Source organism: Pundamilia nyererei, unplaced genomic scaffold (genome assembly GCF_000239375.1).
Source record: "Pundamilia nyererei isolate P.nyererei 1_Seehausen unplaced genomic scaffold, PunNye1.0 scaffold00031, whole genome shotgun sequence".
Classification (NCBI taxonomy): domain Eukaryota; kingdom Metazoa; phylum Chordata; class Actinopteri; order Cichliformes; family Cichlidae; genus Pundamilia; species Pundamilia nyererei.
In genome coordinates, this window is record NW_005187432.1 from 437126 (window position 1) to 456849 (window position 19724).

At 40.4% G+C, this 19724-nt stretch overlaps 1 protein-coding gene across 4 annotated transcripts in view; it reads left to right on the forward strand.

Moving 5' to 3' along the window:
- Positions 1-19724, forward strand: part of cadm3 (cell adhesion molecule 3) — a 104227-nt gene that overhangs the window by 79249 nt on the left and 5254 nt on the right. The window contains exons 6-11 of one of the 4 annotated variants that reach the window (XM_005728945.1): positions 3518-3688; positions 4255-4345; positions 13013-13185; positions 13565-13990; positions 14418-14438; positions 18025-18150. In XM_005728945.1, the coding sequence (XP_005729002.1) occupies positions 3518-3688; positions 4255-4345; positions 13013-13185; positions 13565-13990; positions 14418-14438; positions 18025-18150 (1008 nt within the window). The remainder of the gene's footprint in view (positions 1-3517; positions 3689-4254; positions 4346-13012; positions 13186-13564; positions 13991-14417; positions 14439-18024; positions 18151-19724) is intronic. The other 3 variants (XM_013909809.1, XM_005728946.1, XM_013909810.1) reach the window with 3 other exon arrangements.

Here is a 19724-nt window from a genome sequence, read left to right on the forward strand (position 1 = left end):
AAAAAAAAGAGACTTTTCCATTTGATTACATTTTGTATGATGGATTATGCAGAAAAAGTAGAATTGGGCTGATAGAGCTATCGCTTTAGTACCTATTCTGGTTGTAAATCGTGTGTCTAAAAAGTAACCAAGTAACTAAGTAATTAATTACTTTTGAAAATAAGTAATCAGTAAAGTAACCAGATTACTTTTTTGGGGAAGTAATCAGTAATTAGTTACTGATTACTTTTTTCAAGTAACTTGACCAACACTGGTACTCACAATAGCCATAATGCTCAGGTAAACTATAGCAACAGATTACTCTCCCATGTTGACCAGTTGCTCTCCAAGATAGATGGACTGGTTCTTATATAGTGCTTTTCTACTCTGCCTGAGCACTCAGGGCACTTTATACAACTTGCGTCATTCATCCATTCACACCCATTCATACAACTACTTTTTTTTCTATGCTTAAGTGCTTTCTATCTAACATTCACACTCCAGTGAATACATTGGAGTGCAACTTGGAGTTGGGTACGTTTCCTGATGATATTTGGCTACAGCCTGAGTTACAGGCACCCCACCCCAGATAAGCTTTGAATGCTTCCCAGATTGTGGGAGAGACTTCCCTGCTAGAATCCACCCCAATCACAGAGTCATGTAGGCCATTGTTAATAGAAAAAGTACTCATTATAGCAGCTTTCAGTACATATTATATCCATTATCTTGTTCAGGTTTTGAGTTTGTCTGAAGATTTCTGTCTCATCTTCAGTTCGGTGATGATGAATAGAGTTTCATGCCCACAGCAGTCAGAAGTAAAATATTTAAAAAATTTAACAATGACCTATGTTTCCAGAAATAACATCCTAGTTATTCCACTATGAACCACTTTAATTGGAGAAACAGTAACGAGGACCTTGTTTCTGCAGAGAATTTTTTGTTCTTTTTAGATTCGCTCTCTAATGCTGTGTGCACCAGATTCTATTAAAGTTCACATTATATGGATGGAGACAGGAGTCCTCAAGATGAATATCACAGACCAAGGGGACAAAACAAATTGATCTGCATGGATATGCTTATGTGTTACAGTTAAAAAGACTTCAGAGTGTCTCTGTATGTTGCTACAATCACTCTGAAATAAAACAACCAAGACTTGAATTCAAAGGGATGAACAAAGTGTTTTAACTATTAAATAATTATAGCCATTTTCAGGTTCTTGGTAAACTGACCCTTTAGAATATGCTAGCTGATGCATAATCCAATGTAGCAAAATATTTTGCTATTTTCCAGTCTGATTTGGTTATTGCTCTGCTTGCAGCAGCTGACATGCAAATCTGCACTGATTATCTAATAATGAACTGAGGAAATGTGAATTATGGGCAAATGTGCATCACAGCTGTCTAGGGAAAAAGCACTTAAACTGACTGCATCTTGTTTTTTCCTTAATGAATATGTTGAATCGGTACCATGACCCCTTGGGCACAAAAACCGTATTAAAACTCAATTGCACAAATTCAAAAATACTGTACACAAGAGTCAAGGAGTAAACAAATAGGGCTTCACCATTCCCAAGTCTGGTTTTGGAGATCTGTGGTCTTTAATAAAGGCAATATACTGCCTGTATTTGTGTGTGGATTGAGAGAGAGAGAAGATAGTGAGAGAGACAGAAAGTGACTCCTTAGAGTGGCATACGATTATTGAAATGCACCTGGAAAGTAAACTAATTTTCTCTGTGGGTCAGAGGACTGGTCATGGTAATAAAAAGAGAGATGTCATTAGATTCAGTGGTATTTGAAGAGTTCTCTGGGGGAGGAAGGAGAAGAGAGGGAGGTGTCTATAATATCTGAGGTTTTGAGAGAAAGTGTGAGACAGTGGGGGAAAAAAACAAAACAAAAAAAAACAGGTGTGTGTTTTTCAATCCTCTTTCCTGCCACTATCTGTCTCCGCTGTGTATATGTTATTCATGAGCTTGACCTACATGTGCCCATGCTTGTGCGTGCATGTGTGAGTGTGTGCGTCAACCCGTGCAGGAGTAAATGATAAGGTTCTGGTCCACTTTCCCAGATTCACCAACCACTTTCACGGTCTGACCACCCAGTTTGATATCTCTTCTTACAATAGAATGCGATTTCTGGCTGACAACAACTCAACTGTGTTTATGCTTTCATACTATGACTGCAGCGATGCTGCTGTTGCTCGCTCAGGCGCAGGCACGTCTGCCCAGTTCTTCTTCAGCACAGTTTTTCGTGGCAGCTTCCATGAATTTAAAGGAAAGAAGTATAACAGCTTTTGAAATGTTTCTACAGTATATGCAAATCGGAGCATATTGTTACTTAAAAGTTTTTCTATAATATCTGACCTGTTTCATCATTTTAAATTGAGAAATAGAGCTTCAACAGATTGTGTGGAAGATGTTGCAGATGCTCTTTATTTGCCAGGATAAATTCTTTGCTTCAGTACAGTTGCTTGTCTGTCTACAGTGATGGATCAAATCATATGCAATGCAATCCGTCTCCTAAGCAACAGCGAGCAAGCGAGTCCAAAGAAAGCTGGACTTAGCAGCATTAGATCTTTAGCCTCTCTTGTCCCTTTGGTGTCCTTCAGCATGAAACATCACAGACTGGCCTGGTTAGTAAACATGAGAGTGCTGTGTGCAGTTTACTGATGTTACATTGCAGTGGCTGTGGGTGCTGAAGAGAGCTGAAATTTGGAGCTGCCATTGTGCAAGTTTTACCCTTACAGAAAACACATGTGAGGATAGATACAAAGCTTTGAGATGTGTTTTGATTACATGAGAATTTAAAAGAAGTGTTGCCAGAAGAAACAGTTTCCATGTGTTCAACTGTCAATGGATGAGTTTGAGGAAATTCAACCACAACCACAGTAGTTGATTGCAAAATGGAACAAATGTGGTGCTGCAGTTAACAATTATAAGACTATTTTCAAACAGTGGAAAGAAGATGTCTTCGATTGACATCCTATTATTGACAAAGAAGAACATGTGCAATGATTTGGCTTGATTAATCACTTAAAATATGGATCAATTATAAGTGTTGTTGAGTAATTTTCTGTCGCCTGCTCTGGTTAAGGTACCGTAAGCTAATTATTTTGAACACAAAGATTCTCTGTGATGTGAAGTCTTATTGGACAGAATGATTTATGCATTGCTGAATGAGTCAGCAGGGGAAAGAAATGATGATGACGAGAGAAAACAATGATATTTTCTCACATTGCTAAAATATGGTTTGAAATGGATTGTCAGACATACAGTGTATGCGGAACAAAATGATACATCGCAGAACAAAACACCCGAGGGCACAAGGTAACTGCAAAAGCATTTTTCATTTAATGGGAACAAATGGGGGTCATTGTTGTTCTGCACATGAAACCGCCACATCCTAATTACAGTGCAAAGTCCTTTTCTGTGTCATAGCTTGTGAGTTGTGAGAATTTTTTGTTCAAGACTACTGTACCAGTGCCAGGTTGAGATGCAGGCGCTCTCCTCCTAACCGTATTCTTCTTGTTCTCTTCACCTCAGGCGGTCCACAGGTGGTGGAGACTGTTGATGGCAACCCCACGTACAACGTGAGCAGCGAGCTCACCCTGGAGGTGAGCGCCAGCGAGGACAACACGCTCATCACCTGCGCCGTCAACCACCCCTCTCTTTCTCCGGGGGACAAGAGGAGCGAGCAGGCTCTGCGGGTGTTGTGTAAGTCAACTGGGAAATTGGGGGGAAGGAAGGCAGGTACAGAAGCTACTCGGGGATGGGTGAGAAGCAGTGGAAAACCTCAGACTGCTCTGTTTCTTTATTTCTATCCTGACCTTTTCTTTTATTGGGCAGTATAAGCCCATTTTCCCCTTTTTCTGTTTGATCTTTGCTCCAATAATTCCACATTAGCTGCCTGTAATCATGACCACACAGGAAATTCACCTTCCTCTGCTGGTGCACTTAGCCAGAGTTGAGTCACAGTGAATAAGGAGAGAGGGTTATCATCTAAAATGAAACTATAATTGGAGTTATGGAGTCTGTGTCACTGCTGCCACCCTGTGGGAAATATGACAGTACTGCATCGCCGGTGGAAAGTGATGTTGTGTAAGGGGTTATGTCATAGTGGGAGGCAGAGAGATGGTGACGCCTACAGGATGCAGATGGGAGGAGATGGAGATGGGGATGAATGGGATTGTGCATATTCGCACGGTTACAAGTCTTCTGTTATATAACTTTAATTTGTGTCTCTGTGTATATTTGTGGGTGTGTCTGTCGTACACTTACAGATTCCCCGAACGTGATGATACACCCTGAGAGCACTCTGCCTAGAGAGGGGGAGAAGTTTTCTCTTCGGTGTGTCGGCAACGGCAACCCCGAGTAAGACAAACAGATTCCTCAGTGCTTAAACACATACAGTGCTCTCTGATTTAGCCGGAGTCTAGACACCACTTGCACCCAGTCACACGTACCCCGTTCGAGGCACAATTATTAGTCAGAACAACAATATTTTAAAAAGTGAATAAAAAAGATACTATCCCAAACAATATCCTTTATCTGGTTTAACTATGTAGCACATAATGTCATGGTCATGTTTCAGCATTTTCCAGCAGCTTGCGAGAAAACCAAGGCTCTCCTCTTTGCCCAAACTCAGTGATTCACAGCTGAAATATTTTTAAATGACTGGAGTGAGTGAACCTTGTCATTGACTGAATTGGCAGTAAAGCTCCTCCCACTTGTGACTGATGGCGCTCTTGTATGCTGAGCTGTGATTCACAGTGTGTCACAGAACAAAGAAAAAAAGGATTGTGAAAGACACAAAAACATCACAAAAACGACAATCACAGTGACTCTTTTAGAACCGAAGAATCCCACTGGATGAGCGGTAAAGTAATCAAGTTGCACCTTTTTTTTTTTTAAGGTTTAACTATCAGTAACTAATAATTCAGTCCAACATAACAGGATGCTGAACTACCATCTCTCTATGCAACGCTAATAATTGCTAGTTTTGTGTTCAACTGATCCTGACAGGTTAGACCGGGCAACAGGCTGAATTCACTCTTACTGAACCGAAGACAGCAGGATCACCGCTGAATGTCGACACTAATGGATTCACCTATTGTTGTCGTTACCGAAAAGCTTTTAAAACTAATATGATCAGTCGCTGACAAACAAAAACCCAAAGTTAAAGGTGTTGCAACCACTTAGCTTCACACTTCCACCCTGGTATTAAAGTTGCATAAGTGTTACTCTGATCTCTACTTTGTGGGCTTTAAAAGCCATGATGCCAGGTCTCTGTTGCCATGATGCCAGGTCTCTCTTGGAAATGAGATTTTTAATCTCAATGAGATTTTTTTGCCTGGATAAATAAAGGATTAATAAAAAAAGGCAGGCTAAAATGGACTAAATAAAGACGTAACAGTGCTACGATTGGTTATAGAATCATTAGTGGTCATGGTTAAGAGACACCAGCTTTTACTCTTGGTGCGAGATGTCATTGTATTTGATGTCAAAAAATACTTTTTAAGTCACATTCCTTGCACCTCTTCCTGCTCGCAATGATCATTAAAGCAGAAATATTTTCTAAAATTTCAACATGTGCTACCATTTTTTTTTCTTGACAGTTAATTCAGGGTTTATATGCCTTTTGTGGAGTGCCTGTAGCTTTTCTGAAGTAAGTGCAATTGCTTGACATGATTCCTGTCTAGTAAACCTGAGCTCATGACCACATTCAGATAAATGCTGCCTCTTATATAGCACTTTGGCCTGTTTTACTGTAAGATATATGGATGGGAGCCCTGCCTGTAATGAACAGTTCAGGCTGGCTTTACTGTAATCGAAGCTCTCACCCTGGTTGTGTGGAGGACCTCAATCGAATTTTGAGGCATTTTAGAGCAACATACAATGAAACAGACACGCGTGTAAATACTGTCACATTTTCTCACTGTAAAGGTGTCAGGTCACACAGCAGGGGTACACAATCGTATAATAAAAAAAGCGCACGCACACTCACACTCACACTAATTATGCGGGTAACAGCAGTCACAGTAAGCACACGCACACACAGAAACACTTGTAAGCAATCAAAAATGAACATGTTCGGTTTCTGATGCCTTCTTGTGCAAATGGTCTCTTGTTCAAACAGGACTTGTGTGCGAGCACACACGGACAAAAACAAAAATCTGCTCAAACAAGCTCTGGTGTGTTCACTGATACAGCGTGTACATGTTTTTTCTGATACCCGCATGCACACAGAAACAAACTGCAAGCCGCGTCTTAAATCCTGCCCACACAAATGCACTTTCCCCTGGCCTTTCTGCATTATAGATGAATCTCCATCGATCTGTAGTTCTTCTCCCTCTTCTTCCTCCTTCCATCCTTCCATCATCACGTATCTCTCTGCCGCCTTGTCACTCATAGCTCGTTCGCGCCTCTCCGCCTTGTCATGCCTCCACCCTTTGGTCTCCTCCTCCTCCTCCACCTCCTCCTAACTTCGTCCTTTCCTATAACTCTCATCTATCTCTCCTCACACCTTTTCCCTCTAAACCCCCCATCCCTCCCCTCCTCACTCTCCCTCCCGCTCTACTCTGCTGTCATCCCTTCCCTACTCATTCTCTTTCCCTGTCAGCTCATCACAGGAGTGGCTAGGAAGAAGACTAGCTGGTAAGTTTGATTGGCAGGTGGAATGCACAGGGGGCGGGGGAGGAGGAGGCGACTGTCATTGCATGTACGTGCTGTAACAGGCAGCATGGTTGTGGATAAATTATAGGCAGCATGGAAGCAAGGCATGGAGAGTGTGCCACAGTCAGGGGACCACCAATGCTAGAAATCCATTTGTTTGGGAAACATTTCAACCATCCACTGAATCATGTTTGTTCTGCATAAGGAATAGTCTTGTTCTGTTATAATAAATGGATCTGCAGTGTCTACTTTGAAATGGCTTTGACAGGGCAAACGTTCAGGGTGCTCCTATTGGGATCACCCACTGTAAAAATTTACATGGAGTACATGGAGAGGCTTTAGATAAGAATGACTGCTGAGTGGCAGTGGAAAAAACACACACAGAAGAAGTGAAGAGAGAAAAAAAGAGGCAAAGAAAATAAAGGTAGAGAGGAAAGGAAAACAAACTGACAGGAGGGGAGAGGTAAGCGGAGAAAAGCGTGGGCAGAGGGGAGACAGAAAGATATGGTGACAAGCAGAGAATGACTAAGACAGAAAGGGGGAGCGCAAACAAGAGTGTGTGTGTGTGAGGGAGAGAGAGGGGAGTGTGCTCAGTTATGTGCACCGCTGCTTGTGGATGAGCTAGTGTCCAATCGAGTCAGATACAGGTTGCCCCTGCAGCTGTCAGTCAAAACCCAATCACTGCAACAACACCTTTCCTCCGACACACCCAGCCACTCAGCTCCCTGTCCTCCTTTTTAACCGCCTGCCCCAATCAAACTCAATGAATGTCACACTCTATTCCAGGATACACACTTTTCTCTCTGTGGTCACATCCTGTCAGGTTCAAAAGAATAACAGCGTATCAAATTCTATACTGTGTTTCCTTGACGCCCAGCGGCAAGAACTTTCTAATAGAAGAGAAAAGGATTTGTGCGCTACATTCTATTATAGTTCCCATTTATTTGATCAGGAACACGGGGTAGTGCTCACAATCGCTTTACATTTCTATTCTTCAAGTCACATAACTGAGTTAATCTCTCCCCAGACTTTTCACTTAACATGTTTACAGCTTAAAAGCCTGACATAACCTTGACCTAATGCTTGCAAGCTTCCTTAAGTCTGCAAGGTTGTGGCTATGTTTAGAAAACAGCAGGTGACACTTTACAAGATTACTAACCTGTGGCTTGTTAACGGACAAGGCCGTCCATGTCCTGTAGTTCAGTTTTCTTAAAAAGACCAAATATTTGTAGCCAAAGCGTAATATAGCTTACAGTACTGTGCAAAAGTCTTGATCCACATCTTATTTCTTTATATGTTGCTAGGAAAATGGGAAATAGGTGCAGCAGTTTATTTAGACATGCAAACATAGATGGAAATGCAGTAAGCAAGGCAAAAACAAAGCTCATATACTATAATTCTAATCAGCTTGAAAGTCAATATTTGGTATGACCACCTCTATTCTTCTACATAGACTCTCTCAGGCACACTTTCTTGTAATTTATTCAAGTAGTCTCAAGAAATAGTTTCTCCAGGCTTCTGGAAGGACATTCAGAGCTCTTATTTGGATGTTGGCTGTGTTTTGTTCGATACTCTGTCAAGATGATCCCACACTGCTTCAATAATGCTGAGCCCTTGGGAGACTCAATCCATGACTGATACTGTTCCATTGTTTGTTTGTTTTTATCCAGGTTTGCTTTTACTATGTTGGCAGTGTGTTTGGGATCATTGTCATGCTGAAAAATGAGGTTGTTGCCAATCAGATGCTTTCCAGATGGTATTGCATGGTGGATCAAAATCTTTTCTGCTTTCATAATTCCATCAATTTTGACAAGATCCCCAACACCACAGTCTGAAGTGCAGCTCCAAACTACGACAGTGTTTTTTACAGATGGCTGTGGGGACTCACTGTTGTACCTCTTTCCTGACATTTCATGACTGTGCATCATGACAAAAATTTCGACTAAAAATTTCTCATTTGGATCCAAATCCAGGCATGTTTTTCACAGATTTTCAGTCCAGTTTTTTGTGTAACTTAGCACATTCATTTGCCAATATCATTTCGAGAACATTTTTGACGTGGCTTCGGCAAACAGGAATCAGCTTAAGGACTAGATGCATCTTTCTGGTCCTGTGTCAGGTCTTCGCTGGATTTTTTCCTATTTTTTAAAGATGTGACTTTTACATAATGTTCATCTGCTGCAGGTATCTTTTTGCACTTCGACCTCTTCATTTGTCCTATACTTGTGCAGTTTCTCAAAATTTTTAAAGGACACGCTGCAGAGATGTGCCAGGTTTTAAGCTATTAACTCTTTGAAAATCACCTTACTGTTGCAAAAGTACTATTTCATGGTAATCACAATGTGTTATCATTGGCATTTTATTTTATATTAAATGAGGCAGCCTGCTGTTTGTGCAACTGGCTGCTAGTAGTTAAATGCATGAAGATTGAAAATAGTTTCTTTTGTTGTTTGCTATGCGTAGACACCGGTTCATCAGAAGTGGCAAAAGTACAGATATTCTATACTGATTTAAATTATTTACTCAAGTAAAGGTGAAAAAGTACAGGCTCTGAAATGTACTCAGAGCAAGAAAGTAAAAAGTCATTTTTAGGACCTCTCTATCAGCTATTTTTGTGCAACTGAACCTTGTGCTATATTAATGTAATAAAATAATGTTAGCAAACAGGAATATAAACTTTACTTTAGTCTAAATTTTATTCAGGTGTAGTGGCTCACAGTGGGGAAAATAATAATAGCTTACAATAATTTATATTGTGGGCTTCAGTAGATTATTTTAGTATATAGGCTGTGATCAGCTGATCTGTGCTCCTGCTGACCTTTGTGGAGTTACACAACTGTATTCAAAAAGATGCAAGCAGTCCTATCTTGGCTGATTCCTATCCTCTACACCGACATTGTTTATTCTGTCTTTATACCAGTATAAAGTTGGTATGAAGGTGGAATTCAGTGAATTAAGTGTCATCAGCTAAAATTCATATTAATCCCTGCTATCCTTCATGTAACCTAACTATAACCAGGAACACCACATCCACTATGCAACCTGCCAATAACACACAGTTAGTATAACTCTGTTTGTTTGAGTGAAGTTATTTTGCACTCTTTTCTCTCCCTGTGAAGAACAGCAGCTGGACCCTTAGCAGGCAGACACACTGTGTGACAAACTGCACACTTTGTGCGCTTGCTGATATTTGTTGAGCTGATAATAACGTTACATTTGAAATTACCTGCCACTCAAAAAATGTTACTGCCTTTGTACTTGCTCTTCTTCTGTAGGGTTAGCTAGAAGTACTGAAGTACTGCGAACACAACTTAAAAACATCTCCACTTGTTCAAAGAAAAAAACAAACGCCGGCCCACCTTGACTGGCAATATAAATTATGCATAGCTTGTATGGTTTTGCCTCTTTCATCTTTTTTTTAATGCAATAACCCCTGGTGATTGATATGCTATTAGGATTGTCTTTTATGTGTTACTGCTTAGGCTCACACCGGTTTAATGTTTGAAGGCCCGCAGTGACATGAAATAAAAACTCCCTTCAAATGTGTTAAACCGAAAGTAACAAGTCTGTTTTGAAAATCTAAAGAGTAGAAAGTACCGATATTTGTTTAAAAAATGTAGTAAACGTAAAAAAAAATACTCAAGTAAAGTACAGATAATCTGGAAATTCTACATTAACAGATTTGTAATTCCCCAAATTCCTCTGAAAAAGATCAGGTACAACAACTGAGTTGAGAGTGAGTAGAAAAAGCAGAAAAACCGTAAAAGATCAAAATGCCTTGAGAGCTATTGCCTAAGACCACTTTAAAAAATACAAGAAAGCCTACTTGGAAGGAAAGTATAAAGACATGAGGAGTAGCATTTGCAGCGCACTGTTTGTCACTAACATACAGCCACATTGCTGTTGCCACATTCAGCCAGGTATACTCAGCCTTGAGGACCTTTCCATACACTTCTTTGCCTGGGGGTATTTTTTTTTAAATGACAGGAAATCAGGGTCCAGTTAATTATCCTAACAGCACTAAATAAATAAAGAGTGAATAATGATTAAAAGGCCTCCAAGTCATCAATTTTATTTTCAGATTTAGTGACTTTTAAACTGCATTAATTTCATGGAAGCATAGATATGATGCCTGTGGATACGGATAAAGCACATATTTTACTTTATTTATTATCTGAATTAGTTACAAATGCTTTGGTTACAACTGAAGGAGTTCAAACAACATTAAACGTAGCTGGAGCCTCTTTATTAAATTTGATTTAATGAATAAGTGCACCAGCCGGCAGCCTGTGGTGGGCCCAGTTTGGCCCACTGGCTGTAAGTTAAATACCGCTGTTGTGTTTCTACAGCAAACAGGTTGTGAAACAGAAGTTTATTTATACACATGCACACACAGAGCAACATTGCCATTCATTTGTAAGTTGAGTCTGTATGCCCCGTCTGCTGAGCGATGTTCTTTTACCTTTGCTGATTTAGTCTCTAAAAACTCCCAAAGGGTCGGCTGTGGTTCTTTAGCATCTAAATCCTCCAAATCTTTGCAAGCTTCAACTGCTGAATTTGTGTGTCTGATGAAAACAGAAAAAAAAATTAGTAGCATAATCATTTCACCCATTGTTAATACAAAAAAGGTAATTAGAGCAGCTTCAAGGCTGTCTATATTCTGCAGGAAACAGTGACCTTGGGACTGAGCGCCACAGAGTGGGTTGGAAAGAGCGAGAGTAATAGTGTAGTCTCTGGGATTTAATCAAAAATAAAAACAACATAAAAAAATCACAAGGCTTATCCATTTATAATCTCTAATTGTAAAAATACCATTATCTGTTGACATGATATGTTCAGTTGAAATAACTGTTGAATTACAAAGATTTTATAAATTAGCTTAATTTAACAAATCTTATATTAATAATTTAGCAGAAATACCCAAAAGCTCATTCTTCTCAGTGATAATGATTACAACTGGGAGAGGGAGGCGTATGCAGCTCCAAAGTACCCATAATTGCAATAAGGAATGTCTTCAAGCGTATCATGACTTTTGTACAGTGTTTACTAATGCATGTGTGCTAATTGAAAACTTTCCACCTAAGCGGGGCTCACAGCCAAGAATAAAGCGCAGAGTTTAGACCTGCATGCTGGGAATTATCAGATCATTATCGTGATCTCACCAATCCGCTTTCTCCACTTAAGCTGCCCCGCTGTACGTAAACGTATATCGAGCATTATGTTTAATATTACTACACGAGTCACAGCCTGTAAATGTGGAGTTAATTGTTCGGTTAATTGCACATTATCAAGCATTTGGAAGCGGTGTAAAACAACAGAAGATTACATTTTATTGCAGGTAACCACACAATGCACTGAAACGACATGCTGGTTTTTAAACATTTTATGGTTGAATAATCATCTTTTATTTGCCTCGGGGCACTGAAAGGCTTTCCCTTCAGGGTTGTTAGGATTTCTTTGCCTAAAATGAAGCGTACTCAAAACTTTGACACTTGGTCTTTCCAAGCGTTATCTCCGCAGGAAGTGTCAAGGGAGCAGATTGTGTTTTTCATTAGCTTTCAGCCATTTGGAGAATTTTACCCAGCAGCAAAGACCAACAGAGTTACTCCTTTACAGCTGCGACTCATCCAGCTAGGTTTTAAATACTGGTTTGAAGTAGCTTATTCAAAGAGGCTCATTATTCCTGCCATTTACAGTTAGCGTACGAATGCCAACCTGGCCAAAGCCGTGAAGTTACGGATCGCACCTTTAGGTGTCGCTAGGAGTTTTTTCACATTTCCAAGAGTGATTAATCAGTCCAGTATATTCAGGTCTGTGCCCGATTCAGACTCCCCGTCATCCTAATTACTGTACAGTGCTTAAGGACTTGCACATTTACATAATTGATTCTTTTATCAAAGCTCGTCTCGCTATCTCTCTCGTTCACAATCTGTTATGCAGAATGGATTTTTTAGCGCAGCCTGATTTGAAATGCTGATCTTCACTCTGTTGTCTTCTTCTCTTTCTGTCGCTTCTAAGCGCCTTTCTTCTTCAAGCCGTGCCATTATTTTTTCCATCTTTCTTTTTTATTCATCTACTTTGCTGTCTCCTGCAACAACTTCCCTATCCCTCCTTTTTTCTCCTCCTGTTTCTCCTCGTGTCTCCTCTGCTCTGCTCTCCTGCTTTTATCTTTTCTTTTTCTGTCACTTATTCCTCCCAGTTTCCCCGCTCCTTTGACCCTTCCTTCTTTTCGCCTGTCTCGCTCAACCTTTTTTTCTTTCTCCTGAAGCACTTGTCACAGCTCCCCTCTCTCATCAATGTAGAATCTTTTGATTGTTCAGACTGTATATGTTTCAGCTGAGGTCTCTCATTCTCTCTGTCTGCCAGGCCCACTATCTACACATGGGACAAGAAAGATGGAGGGCTCCCCTTACAGGCCAAACCTGATGGTGCTGTCCTGCATTTCTCGATGCTCAACAAATCAGATAATGGCGTCTACGTGTGCCACGCTGACAACGGCATTGGAAGCAGCGAGGGGGAGTACACACTCTTGGTGCAAGGTAAGGAGAAAAAGCAAAAAGAGGGAAAAAAGGGATGTGTGGTGACAGAAAGAGGAAGGAGAGGGACTCTGGGATGTTTTCTTTCTTCATCACGTTTTTTTATTCCTTCTTTTGTTTGTTGTGGCTTTGCTTGTACTTCCATCTTTTTTCTCTTCTGATTTTCTTTTGTTTCTTTCCTCCTGTCTTTGTTTTTTCTTTTTGTTTTTTTCTCATCCAACCGCGCCTGACCACAACCATCCAACCGCTTTCGTTCATTTCTTGCGCTTCTCTCCCTTTGCTTTTATGTGACCCGTTCATTCAATTCGTGGTCGTTTTTGCGCTTTGCTCACCCGTTTTTTTCTCCTGCTGCGCTTCATTTTTTTTCTCGACCTCCTCAAAGATCCCATGGACCCAGACTCCCCAAAAGTCACAGTTCCCTCACTTGGTTCTTCATCTTTCACCCCCTCTTCCTCCCTCCCATCTTCCTCTCCTACCGACAGCTTCTTCGGCTCTGGCTCTGATTCCATTTACTCTGACCCCTTTTCCACTACTGACCCCTTCACCACCTCCTCTTCCTCAAACTCCTCCCCTTCATCAACTGATGTGTCAACCACCATCTCTGAATCCTCCACCATGACCCTCTCCAACGCTCTCTTCCCCAACCTGCCATTCTCTCCAGACTCCTCTTCCCCCCACCCCACTTCATCCCCAACTCCTCCTTCCACCAGCTCTTCTAGCATCACTGCCACTCCCGCCTACTCATCCCCTGCCTCCTCCCTTACGCCCCCAGTTTCAGTCCAGCTGAATGGAGTTAACACTTTCACAGGTAAAACCAGTTACACACTTACGCACACACACCTGTAAGCAAAGAGATGCGAGAATCTTAATATAACCGAGAAAATCCAAAACGTTTGAAGCTTTCTTATGTTTTCCCGCTGTACCAAAAATTGATCTTGAATTGTGTAGCAGTCAAAAATATTCTGACCTTGTGTTACATGCGCGCACACACGCAAACACAGAAAAAAGCGTGGCAACAAAGGAAATGACGGAGCACTCCATAAAGGAAAAAATGGCATTTGTTTGGCTGTGTCACAGCTGTTTCACATTTTTTTCTTGTCTTCCTCTTTCCTCCCATTGATTATCCTGAACCCCAAATCTCTTCCTTAACAAACATTCCTCCACTTACCTAACCACCAACCATCCCTCCCTCCATCCATACATTCAACAATCCATCCACCCATCCACTTCTGAAGATGAAGCACGCAACATTACAGGTATAACTTTTCCACCAGTCACCTGTGGTCTTTTTGTTTTCCGTCGTTCCAACTTTTCGTCCACCTGTCTGTCCGCCTGACTCTTTGTAGTTTTGTTTTTGACTGTCTGTGATTCTGGGGGGAAAAAGTAGTCTGGCGACACTTTGAACTTGTGAGTAGAGGGATGAATATTTTATACTCTGCCCACATAATGCTTTGTTGTTGCCCATACATACACAGACTGGCTCCAGACACAAGTACCCACCATTCCCACGTGCTGCACACACTCACATCCACACTCACTTCTATCTCCCAAAGACACACAGACTAGCATGACCCCTTAAGTGGTACAAGTCATTTACACAGTGTTCCACTTCCTCTGTGTGTGTTTCTCTCTGTGTGTGTGTGTATGTGCGCGTACCAAGGAGGGAGGGGGGTCAGGCTTCGAGGTGTTCTTGGGTCTTGTCTGCTTTCCTTTGATGCTGACAGCAGGATTTATGGGCTCATTCTCAGTCTCGCCTCGTCAGCATGCCCCTCTCTCACCTCCACGCTGGCCAACCAGAGTGTGTGCCCGACTCTCTGTGTTTGTGTGTTATTCTGATCGACGTACAGAGTCCTACCCTCCGCTTTCCCCTTTTCCTCTTTTCTCCCATTCTCTTGTCTAGAGCTGGCCTCTGGTTCACCACTGTCAGGCCCTTCACGTCTCCAATTGGCTGAAATATATTTCTCCTACAAAAAGGCCCTTCACTACATCCTTTGGTGACCCAGCTGGTTGTAAAATGTTCTTTTCTTCCATGTTCACTTTCAGTTTTATTTCTGGTTGACAGTAGCTATTGCTGTGCTTTAGTGTCTCTTTTCTGCAATCCAATTGAGTGTAAAGAAAAATAGCTTGTCCTCCACATTGTTTTAACTTGCTGATTGCCAGGTAAAAAAACAGCCTCTCCAAAATCGTTCCTTTTTATTCCTCTAATATCTTTTTAAGGTGTGTTTTTTGTGTTTTTTGGTATAAGACATGCTGCATTTCAGTTGTTCCTGCCTAAGTGACTTTCAAATAATGAACACCCAGTGTCTGATCAGTTCTAAAAAGCCAGGCGAAATGATTGATGTATTGTGTTATTTCCACTTAGATCGCTTTCTCTTCTGAAGAGTAAGTTGATTAAGTGGCTGATTTGAGGCAACAAGAGGAACTCAAAATTTTCTGTTGTTGGCTGAAAAACCTTCATCGCTTCAAAACATAACAAACAAACAAACAGAAAAAAAAAACACTTTAAAGAAGAGAAAAGGATGTCTTCTCTTAAAGTCAACTGAACATTATTCAGAAACTTACCCACGTCAAGAAAAAAAGAAAAATGAAAAACTGTTCTGAAATAATTGTGTTGAAGTGTAGACGCTACATAAATGACATTTTTGTTAAGTTGTTAGCACTTTTATAATTATGAACATTATTATGGCGTTAGCACGCGCTTAATCCATCATTTATATAGCATTACTCCTCCTTAGTTTGACATTTAAAAAATACAGATAAATACTTATGACTATGATCATGATTATCATTGCTACTACCTGTTATGTAGTAGCAATGATAGGTGTTACTGGTGTAACAGATGGACAAACATATTTGTGTTTATAAATGGCATACTAACGAGGAGTAATATTATATGAATGATGAATTAAGCACTTGCTAATACCTTTATAATATCTTGCAAATGCTTAATAGTGTGACATTATCCTAAAGTGCTACCGTTAGGTCTTTCCTGTATTTTTATGTCACTTCTTTTATGTCATGTACAGCGTGACTTGGCTGAGCTATTTGCTGATTTGATGGTGTCAGCTGTTATAACGGCCAATAAATGAAGATTAACAAAATAAAGAAGAGACGTGAGAAGCAGCCTTCATCTGTAGGTGTTGATGTTGCATAGTTTGTCTATCTGAAGGTGGCCATGCAACTTCCCTGGTGGCAGCATTTGTTTGGAACACCACAAACACAACAACCAGCTGATCCAAGCAGAGTCGTGTAGAGCATAAGCAATCAATAAAAAACAAGCTTATTTTTAAACTGTTGTGTCATATTATCTTAGTAAGGACTCATAGATAACTACACATAATGGTTAGGGAAATCTATTTATGTGTAACGAGTCTGCAGAGCTTGCAAACTCCTGTGGAGAGAAGGAAACTCAGGATTCAGATACCGATATGTAGACACAGAAAAAGTAAAATGAAAATACGCAGTCCAGCAATAAAGTTCATGATCAAAGTAACATAAATCCAGAAGGAAGCAGGAATAACACACTGGCAGAAAACAGACTGGGAAGGTAAACGGACTCTGTGACACTGGACAAAGGAATGATAGGATTATATTAGCTCACAATGAGGGCTGATGGGGATTAGACACAGCTGGACAGAAACAAGACGCGGGTGCAGACAATATAAAACACTCACGGGGGGAATAAAACTAAATACAAGACACAACTAGCTAGCAGAGCAAAACACTAAATGGGTGAAAACTACTAAACAGGGAAACACAGACATAAGAATAAACTTGACACAGGAGGGAAAAAAAGGAAATACAGAGGCGAATACTGCACAAAGTACTGGATTAAAACTAAACTGAAGAATCATAAACTTCAAAAGATGCAACAAATAAATTATCTGCTGCATTTTCTGGTTGCACTGCAATTTCAACTTGAATATATTTTTTTAAGCATATATTCATAATACAGCTTTTAAATCATTAAAAAGCTAAGTGTTACTATCCTGCAATACATGAAAATCATTTTAAACTGTAGTAAGTTATGAAGAACTCTTACTCATTATTTGTTTGATGGAATGTCAATGATTTAAAATTAACAACAAGAAGTTCTGAAATGTGCTAGAGTATATGAAACATATTCATTCAAAATCCTCCGTGATTGAATGAATCTGCTAGATAAATGTGTACTTAATCAAATCATCCTAAAAGCAGAATCTGGGGCTTTGGGAGCCCCTGGAGGTTTGGGACTCTGGTACAGTTTGGTGCATTGCCTTGGATTTCTCAAGACCGAACATTTTAATTCAAAGAGGAGCATAAAATCAATCAGTCACAGTGAAATCACCACGGCTGAAGGGGTCAGGATTTCAGCCAACATCAAGAGTCTGTGTGTGTTCCCGCAAGGTTCCCACGAAGTGATTGGTACTTGGTTTGTAGACTGCAAACAATTTTTAAGGTGACTCAGTGGCCTTCTTTCTTTCGCCTGGCTTTTTCACATCCCTGTCTTTGTCTTCTGAAACTTTGCCTCAGTGGGTTTTATATATTGACAAGTCTTCTCTGCTCCCCTGTTCTTGTCATTTCGCTCTGTATTCTCTCTGTCACTCTCCCCATTATTCTCTCTCTCACTCTCTTTATTTCTACCGCCTTTCATCATCCGTTTCCACCAATATTCCTCCACCCCCTCGTCTCTCCCTCTGTTCTCAATCTCTGTCTCTCTGTCATGCTCTCCCCTTATTTCTCGCTGCTTCTACCTCATTTTCTCTTGCTTTTTTTTCTCTTTTTCTTTATCATGCCTTCTCTTTTTTTTCCCCTTCCCCCCTTTCTTCTCCTTTCTTCCACACTGCTCGACCTTTTCTTAAGACCCCACAGCCATGTCGACGACTTCGGGGGTGGACCACGCCGTGATCGGAGGGGTAGTGGCTGTCATCGTCTTTATCTTGCTTTGCCTCCTCATCGTCCTCGGCAGATACCTCATCAGACACAAAGGTCACTGCCTCCCACAAACACGGACTCATGAACACACGGACGCACACTCATTCATGCGTGCACGAGTATACACAGAGATACACTTGCATAAATATGGATACATGAGCTCCAAGACTGGATCTCGCACCTGCAAATATGCATACAAATGAAGGAACACAAAGAAATGCAAATGCAGTTACACCTACAGTATATGTGAGTTATAAGCTTAAAACTTGGAATTAATGAATTTATTTATGCTCAAATCAGAATAAGAAGATGAATGACTCACACAAAGAGAATGTTTATTTCTTTTTAAAACATTTTGGTTCACATAACCCCCCTTTTTAAATTAGACTGCCTGTCATCGGCGATGTGTCACCAGCCTTTTCTTTTCGTTACATCACCAAATTTTATTTGGAATTTAAAATAATGCATTCAGTCCAATTTTAGGACGGAAACAGTAAATACTGTAATGCAAAGTTCAGAGGCAATAAAGACCTGTTTCAGCACCCAGGTGGGGTGGTTGATTAAAACAAACTCCACCACCACTCAACCAGATTCAATCCCTGAGTTAGGTGCTTCAAGCTGGTAGAATATTGAAAGCGACTGCCTGCTGGCTGTTGTTTACAAGTGCCAGATCTACTAGGAATGATGTCCGTTTCCCTTCACTACCAATTACCTCTGACTTTTTCCGGCAATTGTTTGTCAGCAAATGGATATGGTTTCTAATTTGTGATGAGTATAGTGGGCACAATGCTAGTTATCCTATTCATTAGACGAAAACTACCAGTACATGCAATAAAAAGCTAATAACACTCAGACCTTTACATTTAAATTTGTGTAAGAAGTAAAAGCCTTATAGGTGATGGGGTTATTTACCTAACTACCTTTGATTCAACAGACTTATGATGACCTAACATTATTTTAAAACAGGCACCAACATCATATTAAAACGGTAATAGTAATAAACTGGTTCTTAAATAGCGCTTCTCTGCTCTACCTGAGCATTCACCCATTCTTACCCATTCACACAATCACTTTTTCTCTGCTTTCTAGCTAACATTTATACACATTCATGCTGCGATGGAGGCATCAGAGAGCAACTTGGGGTTTGTCTCTTCCCTAGAGATATTTGGCATGAAGACGTTCTGTACTTAAGTAGAAATACTGCTGTTAATAATTACTCCAGTAAAAGTTGAAGTACTGATTTAACTTCTTTACTAATGTAAAAGCAAAATAGCAGGCTCTGAAATGTACTCAAAGTAAGAAAGTAACAAGGATGTTTCTATTTTTGTGCAAAGTTAACTGAACCTTGTGCTATATTAACATAATGATAAAATGAATGGCTAGATGGGAATGCACACTTTTTGTTATTCTAATTATACTCAGCTTGAATCTGAAGAAAAAGAAGGAAGATAAAAAAAATACATATCTATTTTCTGTTGCCTACATTGCAGAGGGTGTCTGCCTCTAAACAGAAAAATGTGTACAGTCAGGGGTTAAAGTGGAATTCAGCAGGTGGGGAAACCTAAAATTGGTTGCAATGGCTCACTGTGGGGAAAAGAATATAACTCACAATAATTTCTATCGAGAGC